General features: G+C 52.8%; 5 protein-coding genes across 5 annotated transcripts; 2 read left to right on the top strand and 3 right to left on the bottom strand.

The window, feature by feature from the left end:
* Nucleotides 1–203: 203 nt before the first annotated feature.
* CLUP02_03269 (uncharacterized protein) lies at nucleotides 204–2,622 on the top strand (the record flags this gene model as incomplete). Its single annotated transcript, XM_049282294.1, has 7 exons — nucleotides 204–349; nucleotides 482–566; nucleotides 718–867; nucleotides 926–1,322; nucleotides 1,373–1,788; nucleotides 1,847–1,984; nucleotides 2,044–2,622. The coding sequence occupies 7 exons, from the start codon at nucleotides 204–206 to the stop codon at nucleotides 2,620–2,622; spliced, it is 1,911 nt and encodes a 636-aa protein (XP_049139437.1).
* Nucleotides 2,623–3,317: 695 nt separating this feature from the next.
* CLUP02_03268 (uncharacterized protein) lies at nucleotides 3,318–4,112 on the top strand (the record flags this gene model as incomplete). The annotated part of the gene is made up of 1 exon (XM_049282293.1): nucleotides 3,318–4,112. The coding sequence occupies one exon, from the start codon at nucleotides 3,318–3,320 to the stop codon at nucleotides 4,110–4,112; it is 795 nt and encodes a 264-aa protein (XP_049139436.1).
* Nucleotides 4,113–4,659: 547 nt separating this feature from the next.
* On the bottom strand, nucleotides 4,660–6,363 carry CLUP02_03267 (uncharacterized protein; the record flags this gene model as incomplete). Its single annotated transcript, XM_049282292.1, has 1 exon — nucleotides 4,660–6,363. The coding sequence occupies one exon, from the start codon at nucleotides 6,361–6,363 to the stop codon at nucleotides 4,660–4,662; it is 1,704 nt and encodes a 567-aa protein (XP_049139435.1).
* A 4,434-nt stretch (nucleotides 6,364–10,797) lies between these two features.
* CLUP02_03266 (uncharacterized protein) lies at nucleotides 10,798–13,990 on the bottom strand (the record flags this gene model as incomplete). The annotated part of the gene is made up of 17 exons (XM_049282291.1): nucleotides 10,798–10,926; nucleotides 11,004–11,240; nucleotides 11,320–11,598; nucleotides 11,637–11,719; nucleotides 11,771–11,949; nucleotides 12,008–12,061; nucleotides 12,116–12,262; nucleotides 12,321–12,377; nucleotides 12,570–12,707; nucleotides 12,763–12,783; nucleotides 12,849–12,988; nucleotides 13,031–13,156; nucleotides 13,226–13,360; nucleotides 13,439–13,497; nucleotides 13,542–13,722; nucleotides 13,779–13,870; nucleotides 13,924–13,990. The coding sequence occupies 17 exons, from the start codon at nucleotides 13,988–13,990 to the stop codon at nucleotides 10,798–10,800; spliced, it is 2,124 nt and encodes a 707-aa protein (XP_049139434.1).
* Nucleotides 13,991–15,335: 1,345 nt separating this feature from the next.
* Nucleotides 15,336–16,924, bottom strand: CLUP02_03265 (uncharacterized protein; the record flags this gene model as incomplete). The annotated part of the gene is made up of 11 exons (XM_049282290.1): nucleotides 15,336–15,438; nucleotides 15,492–15,520; nucleotides 15,606–15,684; nucleotides 15,759–15,821; nucleotides 15,895–16,000; nucleotides 16,056–16,102; nucleotides 16,167–16,280; nucleotides 16,362–16,440; nucleotides 16,539–16,593; nucleotides 16,645–16,705; nucleotides 16,836–16,924. 11 exons carry the CDS (start codon nucleotides 16,922–16,924, stop codon nucleotides 15,336–15,338), a joined length of 825 nt encoding a protein of 274 aa, XP_049139433.1.
* Between the last annotated feature and the right edge of the window lie 770 nt (nucleotides 16,925–17,694).

Raw genomic sequence — 17,694 nt, 5'->3', positions numbered from 1 at the left:
GCTCCTTAAGCTCGGCCATTTTGAATAGCAAAGCTTCGAATGAGCAAAAGCAGAGCATTGTAGCTAGCTCTCTCACTTTCATTCTCACTCTCACTCTCACCCCACCCGGCACTCGCCTCTCCAACATTGCTTCTCCAACACAACGTCAAGCTTACAACATACTCTCCCATCTACAACTCCTCAGCCTCGCGCAAGGCGAAACCATGCCGGATTCTGGCGAACCTCAGAGCCCGCCGACGACGGCCATGGCCTCGACGACCCTCGCTACCTCAAGCATGTCTTCACCCACCATTGCGGTAGGGTTCCACGGTGAAGGGCCCGCCGAGACTCGTCCGCCGCTTGCCCCCATGTACGTCAGTCACTGCACTACTTACTCACTTTGCTTCTCTGCGCTGCGCTGCAACTTTGCACTGCCTCCCCCGCGCGCTCCACCACTGCGCGGCGAGCTACTCTAACCTCTTCCTCGCCCTACGCGGTACAGATCCGATTCGGCTGCCCAACCATCAAAGTTTCAGAGCCCCATGAGGCATCACCGTCGAACGCCTTCAGCTCACCGTGAAGTCAAGGTGCGTGTGGTTTTGTTTTGCCAAGCTTCGTTGAAAAGCTCAGCTTTCGACCTGTCCCGCTGCTGTTGGTTGAGCGTGGTGGGGGCGGGGTAGCTGCAATGACGACGAACCGGAGCAATGTCCAGAGAAACTCACCGAGAAACTACTGTAGGAAACGCTCAACGCCGTGACAGCATATGGTACTGAGGCTGAGGATGGCTCAAGTCACCACCGCATCAATCAGTATGTCATTAAAGAGGAAATTGGCCGGGGCTCCTATGGTGCTGTTCACCTTGCGACCGACCAATTTGGCACCGAATACGTATAAGCCTCCCAAGCTTCCAAGCGATAACCCTTCCCATGCTAATGGCCATCCGTAGGCCGTCAAGGAATTCTCAAAAGTCCGCCTTCGTAAACGCGCGCAGTCCAACATTCTGCGGCAGGGCGCTCGCCGACCTCAGCGCTTCGCCCCCCGTGTTAGTCTCAACGCGCCGCTCTCGCCTCATTTCGGCGAGGAGGGCAACGCTGGTTGGAACGTCAAGGATGCCCTGTTCTTTATTAGAGAGGAGATTGCCATCATGAAGAAGCTGAACCACCCGAACCTGGTCCAGCTGATTGAGGTGCTGGACGACCCGGAGGAAGATTCACTGTACATGGTCCTTGAAATGTGCAAGAAGGGAGTCGTGATGAAGGTCGGACTCAACGAGAAGGCGAAGCCATACGGTGAAGATTCTTGTCGTTATTGGTTCAGAGACTTGATTCTAGGCATCGAATACTGTAAGTTGGCTGCCACGTATACCCTGACCAACCAGGCTAACACGGTCTAGTACATGAGCAAGGCGTCATTCACCGGGATATCAAGCCGGACAACCTTCTCCTTACCGACGACGATGTGCTCAAGATTGTTGACTTTGGCGTCTCCGAGATGTTTGAGAAGCCGGGAGACCCCATGAAGACGGCTAAATCGGCAGGATCCCCGGCATTCCTTGCACCCGAGCTCTGCGTGGTCCGACATGGCGACGTCGATGGCAAGGCTACGGATATCTGGTCCATGGGCATATCGCTGTACTGTCTACGCTACGGCAAAATCCCGTTTGAGCAAGAGGGTGTGCTTGAGATGTACGAAGCTATCAAGACAGATTCTCCTGAGCTGCCCGGGGATGAGAATCCCGACTTTGTGGACCTCATCAGCAGAATTCTGGAAAAGGACCCTCAGAAGCGCATCCAGATGCACGAGTTGCGGGTGAGCACTACTTTTTCTTCCATGGCGCTAGGTTTTCGTTTGGCTGACCATGAAATAGGATCATCCATGGGTTACGAAACAGGGGACAGACCCTCTGCTATCAAAGGAAGAAAACTGCTCCAACCTCGTGGAGCCCCCAAACGAGCTTGAGTTAAACCGCGCTTTCACGCGGAAGATGAACCATCTCCTCTGTGTGGTGAGCAGCACACCCACTTGCTTGTTGCTGCGCTACAAACAAGCTAACAACCACGGCAGATGAAAGCAATTCATAAGTTCAAGAACATCCTCACAAGGCAAAGAAACGCCAAATCACGCGAAGGTTCCCAGACAGACTCCCCCCGCTTGGGTGCGATGCACGAAGACATTGAGGCCCTTCTCTCGAAACGCCGCGAGTTCCTCAAGAAGAACGGCCTCGCCGACGTAACCAAGACCGCACCCCCCGAGAGGTCTGACTCGGAACCCCGCATCCTCGGCATCGGCATCGGTTCTCGGGACGAGTTCGACAAGGATGAGCCCTCGGCCGGGGCCGTGGCCGAATCGCCGACCAACGTCGACTTCAACATTTATGACAAGGCGTACGAGGCCGAGGTAGAGCGCATCATGAGAAAGCAGACGCGGCAGAAGACGATGTACCTGACGCGCTTCGTTAAAGACCGCGAGCATTACAAGGAGGTCGCCAATGTCGTGGAGGGTACGTCGGCGGGTGTCACGCCCGTGGGGACGCCAAAGGCCGATACGAACCTGGCTGCTTCAAAGGGACGGTTCGCTGATTTGGTTCATAGCATGACTGGTGCTTCGAAAGCCAAGGCTGCCGACGAGAAGGAGAAGAGTTAAGAGCGCTGGGAGGTGGGACGAGATGTGAGTGCCCAAGGAGGCACATACGGCCTGGCGTTTTACGGGCAAGCATGAAAACAGCTCTAATTGTCTGGTATTTCCCTTTTGAATATGATACCTGTTCGTGTCCACTACGAGAGACAAAATTTCATCATTGGTTCAACTTTTGAACACCTGCAGCGAGGTCCACCGTGGTTCAGTCGAGAGCTGTCTTTAGAGACGCTGAAGGTAACCCGGGTGAACAAGCATGTCAATCCTCTCAACCCGCATGGCACGTAATAGCTACTAGTACAAGTTGCTTATCCCGTGTCGCACATTACTTGTCCTCGAAAGATTACCACCAACAACCAACTGCGACCAGTTCCTTTCCCTAGCCCCCCTCCCCCAAATCTAGTCCATCCTCTTCTTCTATGTGCAACATTCAACTTCCACCTGCCATTCAGACACTCACAACGCCCTTCCTTCAATTCCATCGGTTGACTAGGTGTTTTCACGTGATATGACCAAAATGGTAAGGTAACCCCGGACGTGCATGTAAGGCACCCCAGGTCAACCGGGGTGGCCCCAGGGGACAGATACCTGGATACTTGGGTATATAGGCCAACTGCCGTTCGACGACAACCAACATCATCTTGAGCTCTTCTCAGATACCTATCCCACAACATTCAACCACTCAAGCCCCTTCGGAAAAAAACATGTCGTCCTGCACAGTCTGCAAAAAGGGTCCGCCCCAGGTCAATCTAAAAAACTGCGCAAAGTGCGCCACAACACCATACTGCTCCCGCGACTGCCAAAAGGCCGACTGGAAATCCCACAAAAAGACGTGCGGCCGGACCGACGCCTCCGCACAACCCCGAGGTGGCGGTCCCTCCGGCACCGGTGCCGGCAACCCCACGTCCGCCGGCACTGCGCTATCCCCGCCAAAGGGCCTAGACCACCCCGTCACCCGGCCCTTTACGCGCCTCGACAACGGCACCTGGCTCCACGACCGGCCCGAGGCGGACGTCTACCGCCTCCTCATCGACGCGTACCGCCTGCACGTCGAGGACGAGTACAACATCGACGGGGACGCGGCCGAGGACAGCATCTACGGCGGCGCGGACAATGGGCTCGAGGGGTTCCGGCGCTTTTTGAAGAACGCGGCGAAGCGGAAGGGGTTGTTGCCGGCGTGGTGGAGCGCGGAGAAGCAGGCGGCGTGCGAGCGCGTGGGCGGGGCGGACGAGGAGGACGAGGAGGAGGGCGCTGATGCTTACTATGATTTGGGGTCCGCTGTGGAGAAGGCTGATATCATTGAGCGGTATGGCGACCCGCGGTTCCCGATGCAGCTGCGCATGTTTGCCGAGGCGGTGAATTTGAGGGGCCCGGGAGGGCAGGATGGCACGCCGATGAGGAAGATGATGGCTTCGATGGAGGGCGGGGCGTATGGGCCTGCGGCGATGGGGTCGACTATTGATGTGACTACGATGAACAGGTCGGATTTTAGGCACTGATGTTGGAGGCCTTTTAGAAGCGAGGTCGTCACTACCTTAGGAAGTCGCAACGGTGGAAGATTTTGGGAGTACGGGCGGATATAGATGAAGCAGTACGTTCATACGGTTGCCCCTGGTCGCCCTACTCGGATGATCAGATGTCCAGCGTGAAAGTCTCTTCGATTCTAATTGAAAAGCATTGAATTCAACGGTCAAACAAATGAGACTCTAGTCAATATGGTCGTTTCTTTCTTGCATGGTGACTACCTCGTAGTACGGATAACTCTACCCAAACAGCTTTATCAACGAATCTCGTGATGAAGGGTGTTATCAGAGAACTCTGTCTCTATAGCCCCAGTGATGGAAATGCGCCGTTTCTCTTGCGTACGCCGGTTGTGAGTGCAGAGTCTCAAACCTCTCGCCTCCACTACAATTATCTCCCTCTCACTGGCTTGTCCCTTCAACAAGCTTCAGAAGAAATTATATTTCCCTAAGTACAAGGCAACTCTCAGCCATCTTCCCTGTGATCTCACATTCGTCCCCATGGGGGAACCCAAAAACCCCCCTTCTAATTCCTTGAGATCCCCATCTCAATAAGCTTATCCGCCGACTCGTAAGGTCGTTCAAATCGCGGCTCCAAGGCGTCCTTCTCCATCCCGAAACCATGGCCAACTGTCAAAATTCCAGGTTCCCAAGTGATGGTTTGACCCGTAACTACGGCATTACGCGGGGGTATCGGATAAGGATTCTCGCCACCATCGTACAAGAATCTCTGCAACGCATCCTCCACCCAGACAGCCCGTCCAGCCAACGGGACACCGGGAAAGTCTCGGATGAGCAGACGGGGTCTTGCACTGGCTGTTCGCTCCTGCCATCCCAGCGTATCACGAATCGCAAAGAGCAGATCCCTGTAGTTTCCATGGCCTTTCATAAACGAGAGGAAGCTCAGTTCCACAGAGCGTAGAGTTTGCGGGAGCGCGGCGAGGAACTCGAGCAGGTCCGACTGCCTCACAAGCCAGCGCGTCAGCCCGAAATGCGCCAAGTTCTTCCATGTTTCGACGGGGAAGACGGATCGCAGAGGGATAAAGTGATCTCTCACCCAATGCGAAGGATAATCCCCGTTTTCGAGATCGTCGTCCTCGCCAGTTTCGAGAGAAAAGTGTCGCAAGTCCGCCTCTAGAGCTTTTCTCAGGCGCCCGTTACGGAAAGCGAGATAGTTTTTGGTTTCCTGCCCGCCTACAACGAGGCTCAGCCTGAGAGTTGTGAAGCCTGGCTTCTTGATCACGGCGACGAGGTTGTCATACTCAACGCACGGCTCCGGCGCGTAAAAGATGCTACAGGGCAGGCCAGACCAGATCTGATTGCCGTCAATCATTAGCTCCTTGATCTTTGTGCTTTTCTGATGAGCAAGGATTCTGACGACGTGGCGGAATCCTCGCCAGCATTCTTGGTAATCCTCGCTCTCCCAGTCCCCAGACATCGCTTTATCTCCGTCCTTAGGAGGGACTGGCCAGCCACGAGGAAGCGGGTAGTTGAAGCCGTAGGGTAGAGCGCGAATAGCAGGGGTCGGGTATAGCGGATGAAAAAGAATGCCATGTGCTGCGGGTGTCAAGGTGATTCTTCTTAGGCTCGGGAACCTATCGTTCTCCAAAGCCCATTCGAACGCGGCTATATCGGCCGATGTAGAAAGCACATTGTTCTGTTCTGCGAGCAGCTCCCGATAGTGTGTGTAGGCGATATCAAGAGGGAGTTGGGACTCGAGCTGTTTCGCAGTCTCGAGATGCTGAGGTAGAGTCTCAGCATCATAATCCTGTCTAATCTCCAAGTATTCAATGTTGTTTTTGCAGTGTCTGAAGTACCAGAAAGGAACGCCACGCGAGGGCTTCTCTGGCCGGTCATCTTCATCCTCCTCATCATCGGAATCATACAAGTCTTCGTCCAAGTGCCGCAGTATAGGATCTGGAGGCGGTGGTGTTTCGTAGCGAGCATCGTCCCAGATGATCTCGCGGACATCACGGCGGAAGGTGTCGTCTTCTGCAATGGCGCGAAAGACTTTAATATCGAGGGGACTAGCGGACATAAAAACACGGTTGAACCGAAGATGAGGACGGACAAAGTTGGCAACTTTATTGCAGGCCAACCGAAGGGCTTTGAGGTCGCAGTTGTCAAGGTGCGAGAAGATGAGGGCTGAAATCTCAAAGGGTGAGGTGGTGATGAAGTCGATGACAGATGAAGACCCTGTAGAGAACAGGCCCGACCGAGAGGTTGCCATAGAAGGCAGAATTTACATGCGAGGTCTGCACGAGATATTGCGGTATCTGCTTGTTGGCTGATGGCAAGGAGCCTTGCACTTTGGGGGTCTTCTATCTCTTAAGTACACAATCCAGTCAGAGTCCCATACGAATGATTGTCGGAACGAACCGCGGGATCCTAGTCACGTTACGCTAGCGATGTGATTGTATTCGTAAGTACTCATACTTAATCTTCATTTGTATTGTTGTTTCATGGGGTCATTAGGTGCTCTGCGTGGATGCAGCGGAGTCGGGAGGATGTTCAAGGCCATAGTGCAACCAAGTCAGTACCGTAATCGAGATACCGTAGTGTACCTCGCCTCAAGCTTCGACAAATCAACTTACACCTTTCTTGCCTCCCTACAACAGGGCGTAAACCATTCCATTCGCCTACCAGAAATTTTCAAGAAGAGTCGAGCAAGAAAGCCTGCTTCACAACACATTTTAATTGCGACTTCAGTTCCTGAGAGATGGCCTAAGCAAGTATATGTACAGGTACGAGGCAGAAAACTGGGGATACCCACGAACCAACGTGGTAATCATGCGCAGGCTTAAGCCTACCGACCCACCCGTGATGCTGCTCAGGGAAGTTGGGTGTTGGTTCTAGAAATTCACGGCTAGGAAAATCACTAGCCAGCCACGCTTGCGCTCCATATGTTAGCCACATTTGTCCTGTACCATGTCTGTTGACTCTAGTCCCTCACCAGGTCTGATGCCCTAGATACGCAGGCACCATGGGTTCTTAGGTGAATATGTAGAGCCCTAGAGGATTACAATATCGAAGTTGCACGTCCACTAGAGATGCGCACCATTTTCGGCCTATCAAGGTTTCGGCATGTACCAATAGACCACAAGGATCTGTCCAGAGCCGCAACATACGATGTCGACCTTCAACCCTTGCGTCGTCAAACAAGCCCGCCAAGGTTGGGATACACCTCTAGAGAAGGGCTCATCGGTCCTGTGCATAGGGTTTCGATATAACAAGAGACTGGTGACATGTTTGGAAACGCCTTTAGCCTAGGCCCTCGATGGATCATCGCAAATCTCGCCTCAAAGCCTTTAATATCCCGTGAATTTGAGTATCCCATTCTCTGTAACATGTTTCCAATGCGACAACGTTATATGAAAGATGTCGTCTCATTTCTTCTACAAATCTTCGCGCAGCCATCGATGCGAGCAGTGAAGACTACAGCGTGACACCCACAATCGCATCTTCATGCTGGTGTCTCCGAGACTTTGACCTGAAATGAATGTGAGCTCTAGTCTACTGGATCAATCTGATGCCTTACAACCTCTGTGTCATTTGACTGTAGTCCAAATGTGTCAATATGGGAAGACCCAGGTACGGTCTTGTCAACCTGGGAGTTGAAGCTCATTCGGCAGAGGTAGTTCAGGACAAGACAGACTGTAGTTTCATTCCCCTCACAGATGATTCTCATGCTCCGGCTTCCTTGAAGACAAAAGAGACAAACCCAGTCCCATCGTGTTCCTCCTCTATCCAGACAAGTCTAATAACGCCAAGCAACCATTGGGTTGCAGGCTTTCAAAGCCAATTTTTCTTTCCAGATCAACATACACCGGCCTGTCTCTTAAGTAAGAACGTCGAATTTGTCGTCTTCCCTTTTTGGTTTCAACCTCACACTGGCTCGGAAAGACTCCACTACCGCCTGGGTTCCAGCGTTCGCGGAAACTGGAACGCCGTTATGAAGTCGCCAGGGATGGAAGATGACATCCCTAGGAGAATTCACGCTCCCATGGCTTCGCCATGACGGAATACGGTGAGCAACCAAGTCGGAATCGGGTTTATATGTACTAGATGCGTTTGAGACTCAGAGAATACCGCAGTGAGCCCATTCTTGGGAAGTGATATCACTAAGAACTGGCGTCTTATTTGGAAGAAACCATTGACGTATATTTCTACTACGTCTATTCTATGGCTGTTAGCTCTGACTTTGCAAGCACGATGCAAAAGCTGACGGTCTCTGGTCTTGTCAATGTGTCTCTAGATTCGAGCCAGATCAATCAAGTTCTTCTCTGTCAAGATTTTGGCAGGACCTACATTCACCATTGATGCTGTTGGATAAGTAGACCTGGACACGGACAAACTAGAACAATTCAGCTACGACCAGCGGGCAAGACGGCAAATTACCGAGAGAAAGTCAGTGGACGCGGGTAAAGGCACACCGAACATCAATGTGTCTCTGTACTACATGACCAACTACTCCAGCTATACGGCCGGTGGAAGCTCCCGCTTCAGCGGCGTCTACTTCAATTTCAACACACGTCTCATGTCTGATTTCGGAGTATGAAACGCCTACTTTTCTCGCACTCAAAGACGATGAAATACAAATCCAGGGAACGAGACTAGTTGAAGAATAAATATATTCATCCTGGATGAGAAGCGCTTATTATCATGATACTGTCGGCCTCGGCGGGCGGATAAGTACGAAGTGGGAAGGCTTTTTCAAGTTCGCTATGGAGATCTGGTTCTGGTTCCTACAGTACGGTGCTGGCTAGTTTTTCTCTTCCCTGATGGAGCTTGTAGCGTCGAGCTCGGAAATCCCACAAGCAGTTGTAAGATCTAACGGCATAGTCAGATTACTGCAAACTACAGCACGATGACAGATGTGATTTAATCTCACAGAGAGGTCACATCCTGTACGAAGTTTGAGAGTCTAATTCCGGAACGCCCCCTTCGACAAAGTCCATGAAACCCATGACCTAGACTTATGTTCGCAAAACAAACAGGCTCTTCAAGTTGTTTTCTCGTCGGAAAAAGGGTAGAGAAGTCTGCTTGGAGCCATATAGCTGGGTCCATGCAACTCACTTGGCTCATTGGTATCCGTCAACAATCATAATCATAACACAGCACGTCAAGCCATTTCGTTTCTCCTCAACATTGGAACTCCTACGAAGTTATTCTTCCCATCCATCAATCGCATTGATTTCGAAATACACGTAAAAGAGACGATCAACAGCCAAGAGGCAACATCCTTCGGTATCCAGGACGATGAACATAAGAAGCTCCGATTATATATCAACCGTCTTCCTTTCAGACACCTGGATGTTGTATAAGTACCAGAGACATGAAGATCTGAGGGGTGGCTCTGCCAGTTCTTCCGTTGATGAAGATAAACTTACTGTTCACTTCTATTGTTCCAAGACTATAAAATAGCAGACCACACTGATCATAACCCAGCCGGGTCAGTCGAGACATGTACCGCCGCTCCCACGAACGCCAACAATTCCGACTTCTCGTCACATACTTTTAAGCAAAGAAAAATGAAGTCTAAGCGTGGCTGACCCTGAGCTCACACCAGTACCATATCCCTCAGCAGCACAGGTCAAGACCTGATCCGCAGTTCAAAAGGGATGGGCTGGCGCGCACCTCGTTTTGTTTCCTGTCCATGACGATGAGGAATATACTAGCCGCACCCGATGCGGCTGAGAAGGAAAGAATGTACGGCACCTGCACCTCACCTCACCTCACTCACCCACTCACTCACTTAGAGGACTCACAGTGTCTCAGCACACCAACCACAAAGCTTACCAAAGCTACAAGGTCTCACCTCAGCTCCAGCCGAGTTCAAGGCAGGCTGGTACCTACCTAGCCTTCTGAACGAGTCGTTCGTCCGCTGCTACACACACTATTGAGAAACGTTGCATGTTTTTGATCCCTCCTTCGTCATATCTGTCTACAGGAGGACGAAGAGAAATCCGCATTCGCCCGAGAGCAACCCATTCCAAACTCGACAAGCGAGAGTCGAGGCTCAGGAGACGGGATATGGAGACAATGTGAAGAACAGGATAAGCTTTAGCCGAACCCAATCACCAGCGCTCTCTGTTCTCGCGTGCATGGCGCCATGGCACTCATGAGAACTGATATAAAAGATGAGACAGGCATTTTATATCTGAAAGGCGGAATGACCTATTCAAAGATAGCCGCCAATTCAACCCCCCCTCCCCCTGAAGTAACTTTTGGCCTGCCACGTGCTGAAATTGTAGGTATCCAAAGCACACCGAATGACAAAATTCCGATTATCAAGCATCGGAATCTCTTTTCAACGCACCGAGTTTCGCCACGGGAGGCGACTGCTGGGGGAAAAGGGTGAGCGGAAACGGGACGGACGTTGCGCTCACCGCTCTGTCCCGCCAGCCACCGGCAAACCAACCCCCTGACCGGACCGGTCAGGCCCAGCGGCTTGCGACGGTCCACCTCGTTCGTTCACTGCTCCTTCTGTGGTGACGAAACAAAAGATAAGAATCAACAAGGGTGAGAAGAGGACACAGGCGCGTGAGATACGGAGCTCTACATGATCGCAGTAGGGCTGACTAGTGAGTCCCGATGAACACCCCAGGTACCCGTGGGGTTGCTGTGGGCACTAAGAAGGGGGAATGGGATGGGGGATGGGATTCTAGGGAAGCTTGGGATGCATCTTCAAGTTGCACCAGACGTTGTGTTGATTAGCTGGAATAGCCAATTGAGCGTGAGGGTGAGACCGTTTGAGCCAATCCCGCCAGATAGCTCCATCGGGACGCGACGACTGGGGTCAGACAAACGACATATCCCTTCTGCAGAGGTCTGTCAAGGAAGAGAGAGAGAGTCCCGAAATCTTGATACCTTGCCGTGTAGGTGGCCAGCCGCGGCACATGCCTCGCCAACAGTTCCGGCTGACGTTTCCGCCGGGCGGCTTGGTGCAGCACTGCAAAGCGGGAGGGTGCCGCCGTATTGGCGACACCAGAACTTATAAAATGCGCCGAACTGCTGGGTAAACGAAACGAGCCACTGAGCTGCGAGCTTGTTTGCACGAGCTTCGCCTGGCTTTACAAGGTGCAGTGAGGTGAGGTGAGGTGGTGTCTACATCACCGCCAATCTGTCGGCTGGGATGTAAAAGGGTATCATAACCTAAGGCTGCGTAGGTAGGCTCCGTTGGAACGCGCCGGAGGTGGTGACGTTCATGTTCAGGATTTGTTGTCAAACAGATCAACGCACTGTTTCTTCTTGGGACATCCGAGAGGCTCATGCTGTCTTTCGCGCCAAAGGAGCGCCTGACGCGGGGGTGAGGGCACATGGAAAGATTACGCCGTAGACGAGAAGCCCGTTCCGGCATATACTGACTGAGCCTAGCCAGAGCACGAGTGGAAAAGTGATTTGTTCTTGGCACCAATACCAGGGCATCCTCCTGGTTCTTCCCGCGCGGCGTCTGCTCGCTCGCCTACGCCCGAGATGGGTCGATTGTTGTGGTCTGCGGACTTTCGGTTGAGTGTGGAACTCAAGGTTGTGGCGTCCGGCCACTTGCCCCGGTTTCCAGTTTCCCCGAATGGACGGTGCCAAGCCTTTTCCAGGAAGGAGTAAGTGAATTAATTAACCGCTCGAGGCCGTGGAACTCTGTCGAGACGGTGAGGGGAAGTCGTCCTGGTGCTGGTGCCGGTGCTGGTGCTGCAGACTGCAGCAGCTACTGCTCATGGGATGAAATGAGAGCTGCAAAGCCAAGCCAAGCAAGCCGAGCCGGGTAGGATGAGGAGCCTGGGGCAGAGGTCCGCAATTAAGAGGCCGCCAGCTGCAGCTATCCCATGCTTATTGTTCGTTCTGCAGAGTCGTGCAGACACCCAACTCAACCTCACATGCTCGTCAGGTAAGTAGGTATATGAGAGGCAGGGCCAGCAACCACAGAAAGGCTTGGCAGAAATGGGTGTGAAGGGCAGAGAGTGAGAGAGAGAGAGAGCCCTGACCTCCGAGGCCGTTGATGGTTGGGCAGCTTTGCAACTAACATGGCTGCTGTAGCTAGGAGAGACCCAAAGTGATACCCGGCGCGTTTGGTTGAGCTAGTCTGCAGGTCACCTGGAGACTGGATCAAGCAGACGAGTATCGAATCAAGTCTTAGTGTGAGCCAATGAGGAAAGCCGAGAGTTGCGCCAGTCCCCAGAAGAGAGGCACAGAAACGGGCGCGGCGACAGCATCGGAGAGACGAGTCGAATTGAGTTATTGCAGGTACTATGTGAGTAGTCAATGAGGGGGCTGAAAGACATGGATTGGAAATGCCTCATAGCGGAAAGACAAAAGGCAGGAGTGGAGTGTTGAGTGTTGTGTGTTGTGGTCGCGTTGTCCAAGTGGTGGCAGGATCATGTCTGTACGAACAAGTAGGTACTATTGTCTGCCTGCCTGCTTGCGTGTGTCTCTGTTCACAAGTGAAGCCATAAGACGGCAGCGAGGAACCGGGGGAAGGGGGGCAGAATGTACCGCCTTAGCGAGAGCAAGATGGCCCATGGGCAATAAGATGATGCGAGCGTACCGGTAATTTGGAACGGGTACTGGCAGGTTCGTCTTGTGTTGACATGTCTCTGATTGCTCGTGTCTGCCGCATGTCCGACTAGAGTACTGGCAGAGTGCGGCGGCACCACTGCATGCACCAGGCGAAAGGGGATGGCTCATGGCGCATGGGCCGCAACAACCATGTGGGCTCACGGAGGTGATTTGCGGAGAGGTACGGAGACATCTTTGACGACTTCATCAGCACGGATAAGAGGCACCAAACCGAGGCTCTTGGAGGCTCGGAGGCAGGGCGTCGGTGTTGTAGACCAATCCCCTGGGTTATTCAGGTAAGTCTGCAGACGGCAAGGCCTGGGGGCGCTTCAACTGGGTCTCACCTGAGTGTTTTGAACTGCAACCCCAAGTGAAGTGTATCTGGGGATGACAAAACAAGAGCGGGAGAAAGAGGGTTGAGGCTGGTTGGACTTATGGAACACTGGCATGGAGTTGCAGGGTGCCAGAGCCTTGAGGGTGGGAGTTGCGGATGTCGGCGGCGAGGAAGCGGAGCGTTAATGGCGAGGAATGGGGAAGACAGTTGATAGCGAGCCAATGGTGTGGACGAAGAAGAATGGGGAGACAATGAGCTCATTGCTGAGAATGAGATTATGAGATGGAGGATGAGAAGGCAAGGAGTGGGTGCCAAGAAACGTTACACAAGTGCATGGGGGCTCCATGGTTTGTGTGGTTGCGCAGTTCAAGACAAACCCGAAAGCCTCCTACCTTAGTCTCAAGACTGAGAGTCACACGACCTGGGGTGATGGAGGATGGGAGAAGGAAGGGCGGCGTGTTGTTGAGACGGCAAGGACTACGGTGCGTGCAGCAGCGGCTAGCAAGTAGTGAAGCACATACGGCCAACGACTTTCCAGCGAGTAGGAGGGAGATTTAGAGATGCGAGAGGGTTCAGGGTACGAACGGTGCAGTCGGGGAGACAAGTAGCGAGAGGGAAAAGCCGAGATTCAATGCGGTCGGTCTGGTTGGCAGGCTCCACATGATTGGAGAAGCGGCGGTTTCCATTTCCCAATTTCGAGATCTGAATGTTGTGGTCATTGTCATCAGTACGGATGGTCATGATCTTCCGTCTCTCACATCTCTGTAATATGAGGTAACTACGTATTTGAAGTACAAGGCAGGTGAAAGGCAAGAACAGACAAGGGGGACATCTTCAGAGCCAGACCGGACTGAATACGCAGAAAAGCCAAGACTGTAAACGAGAGGAATTAATACTGCGTACTGCGGTAGATGAGTAAGAAAGGACGGGATAAACAATGAAGAGAAACATGCCAACAAGGCCATAGCATTGTACAAGGGGCAAAGTTTAGAAAAATAAAAATAAAGAGGAAGGGGAGACTTTCTCGCTCTGGGGCCGATGAAGAATGGAGAACAACGGAATACCTACTATGAGGTACATAGGCAGAGGATATCCGTAGAACGGAGAACGGTGCGGTACCACTTGCCGGCTTGGTATTTCCTGGGCCTTGCTTACTTTGGTCTGCAAGTACTTATCCCGCACCCGCAAACGTCATCGGCTTGCGCAGGCACTGTGCGGGGGTAGCATGCGGCTAATAACATTTGACAGTATGGCGCTTGTCGCGATACTGGGCGTCTGCAGGAAAGAGGACCTGCCTTTAACACAGAAAGCCACGTACTCGAGTACCTACGTAGTGCCTTTCTTACTCTTTTCCCGTACCTACCTTAGGTTCTTTGCACTGCAGACGTACCTAGAGACGTTCTTCTTCCTTTCACCTCTTTTTTTTTTCCGTCGCCATTTCTCATTTCCCCCTTCTCGACTTTTTACCTCACACAAACTCTGAAGTACCGAAATAAGCCGAGCTGAGGGGCGAGAAATGGAGAGAGAAAAATCACAAAACAGAAAGCAATACAAGAAGAAAAAAAGACAATAGGCCAACAGTACAAAAATTTGCCGGCCAATCGCTCTCACCAATTGCCCATGCATTCAGAACCAACGAAACACACACGGAACCTTCTCTCTGTCTCTCCCTCTCACACAAATCCCATCAAGCTTCTTCTGCGAATCCTGTCACACGCCATGAGGTCGTCCAAGACCTTCCAAGACTTGCACACAGTCCACACGACGGCCCTTGTCCACCCTGTGCAGACCCCGTCTTGGCCTTCGACTCTAAGGCTCTAACCCTGCGAAGCGAACCCCTCCAAAGTGCACCAACAGGGCTCAGAAAGATGCTGTGTGGGTGCTCACTCGCCGATGCCCCTCCGGCTTTGGCCCGCAGTCGCATCTTGAATCTCACATTCCCTCGCGCCAGGACGCAGCCAGCCATGCCCTGTCCACTGCCGTTCGCAAAGCCGCTTTTCTCTTTGCAGATGTCGTCTTGGCGGGTCCCGATTCGACCACACAAGGGCTGAACTTCCTGCACGGCACCGCCCTGCCTTCCATGTCATCGATCAAACCGCACAGCAAAATCCGGGAAGCTTGACTTTCCATGCCCTTTGACACATGTGCCCCTACACTACGGATTCGCGCTACGCACTACACGCAACATCCCAGACAATGTGGTCATTGAGTCGCGACGGCCGCTAAGCCGGCGTCCACGGCAGACGGCTCCTCCAGCTGTTGACCTTACCTCGCAAGCCCGCACCAAGGCACGCACGCACACACGCCAGGGACAATTATGCCAACTGGCACGGCATCTTCGCGCTTGCCTTCTCTTCAATCGGAAATTGATAAGCTGCCTCGCTGGCAATGCCGCCCTCGAGCCAGGCGAAGGGCCTGCTTGGAGGAATGATCGGTGCCTTTCTACGTAATGACACGACGACCATCGCCACAAGCCGACTCCATCCGCTGCAGCAAGCTCCTGGCAGCTGGCAGGGGCCGTAGGGCTTCGTCCAATTTTGGTTCAAAGTACGGAGTATCTAAGTTTTGCAGCGCTGTCAGCAGACACTGTTGCTTATGTCAGGCTCTTCTCTCGCAAGCTGCGGATTATCGAAGACGGTCACCACCGCAGGCCGCGGGTCTTTGCTACGAGGTGGCCGCGGGCAATGAGTGAGCGCCAGACGCGGGCGTTCCGCTGTGTCTAATACAGAGCACCTCACGTATTCCGTACCGGAGCCAGCCAAGCAACGTCTTGACCACAAGGCGGATACCAATACACAAGACTGACAAACCCAAGAGTAATAAATCGTTCAGCCTAGGTAAAACGGGCATGTTTGTTAGTCAAGGACAAGTCACCCCTTGACCGGCGCGTCCCTGGTCTGCACCTTGCCCCAGACCAAAAATGCATACTCTGGTTCTCCATTCATAGGCTTTCCGGCAGCCGAATGGTCCAGTCGGCGGACTGATGTTGCGGGCAGAAGCCCCCGTCACCCCGTCACCCCGTTCCGTGGCTCAACTAGTCGATTTGCAGCACCAAAGACGAGACACTGTGGACGGAGCTCGACTTGGCCAGAGAGGCAGACATGGCAGAGAGACCCTCAGGGCTGCGCGTCTTGCATGTCGTTTACCTGATCCCGCCATTTCCATCGGTCATGTACGGAAGCGCCGTTCCTGAGGGATCCTCATCGGAAGCCACGTCAAGGATTCCGAAGTCTCGTTGAACCTTGTAGGTAGACAAAGGTCTTGGGTTCTTGCAAGTTGTGCCTCTCGTACCCTAACCTGACCTAACCTTATCTTGGTGTCTCTGCCCACGCCTGGTCCACTCACCAGAGACCCCGTCCGATGCAGCTACGTTATTGTTACTGCATCTGTCGCCTGCCTGCTTCCCGCTCTGTATCCGCACTGCGCATGGCGGAGGTGGTTATGGTGGGTTTCCCACCAGAGTGACAGATGGACGGACTTTTTTCTCTCTCTGTTATTATGGAGATGGACTAACCAACACTGGCTGCCATTAATGTATCCGTACCTGTTTCTAATGTTAGTCCGGGTAAGTAGCTATTTGGTTGTCAGCAACCCATTTTGTATCTTTGTCTCTTGCCTCGGTACATGTTTGAGCGTTTTCTTTCGCATCAAAGACAGATTCTGGCTCAACAACTCAGCCCTGCCCCTGGTCACTGCCCCGGTCACCCAAACTGAGGGATCGGGTAGTCTCCGTCGAAATGGGAAACGAATACGCCACATTCTAGAAAGAAAGAGGGAAAAAAAAAACCGAAATGATAAACCTACCAGACACTCACACTTTGCGAGCACACTTTGCGAGTGGGAAAAGTTTTTCTGTCATGCCCTTGATATCACTCACTTGATTATTAGTAGCCCCTTGATCCATCGGAGGCTAGACCAAATCGTAACAGCAACGGCCGGGTGGCCAAGGTGCCGTTCGGAGCAAAATTGGGAAACTTGACAGACTAGTTGGAATCCCTCCAAACTTTTACAGTAATAAGTAGCAAAAAGGTGACAAGAAAGGCGACTGATGGGGATTGCCGGCTGCCGCTTACAAGCGCGTTCAGGAGGCATCTCTCCACACGAACGACGAACAAACCACCTTGAAGCCAAAAGCAGTTCACGCGCCACCTTTGCAGTCATCTTCCACCAACTTTACCACAATCAGGGCCGAACCAAGGAGACAAGCGGGAAGACGAAGGTCCTTGTCTATGTGCGAGGCAACTGCCAACTTGTACAGTGGGCTGGCGCAGTTCTTGGCCAAGGCAATTCGAAAGTGCTAGAGCCTAGGCCGTCCGTACAGCTGTCGCAATTCGGACCTTCGCACTCTCCTTTCCATTTGCTCTTGGTAATCCATAGTACCAGTGTACTACAGTTTACAGGCGGGCTACAAGTGACATTAAGGACTGGACTGGATTACCAAAGAGGTGTGTAATTTCGGCCTTGTTCCATCGAGGACCACACACGGCAGTCAGTCACACCGACCACGAGTCCGCGACTGGTCTGGTGCCGAGCAGTAGCAAATGGAAGCAGGCCAGACTTTCCTGCCACCCTTTTCACGACGGGGAGGCAGAGCAGGCAAGCCGCGAAGAAAGGAAAAGGGCAGTCAAGTCGTGGGGGGATTTTGCTGACAGATCAAAGTTCGGTTTAGGCGGT

The sequence above is a fragment of the Colletotrichum lupini genome, chromosome 2, assembly GCF_023278565.1.
Source record: "Colletotrichum lupini chromosome 2, complete sequence".
Lineage (NCBI taxonomy): Eukaryota > Fungi > Ascomycota > Sordariomycetes > Glomerellales > Glomerellaceae > Colletotrichum > Colletotrichum lupini.
Note: the sequence above shows the minus strand (reverse complement) of the source record. Positions and strands in the feature narration are given on the sequence as shown.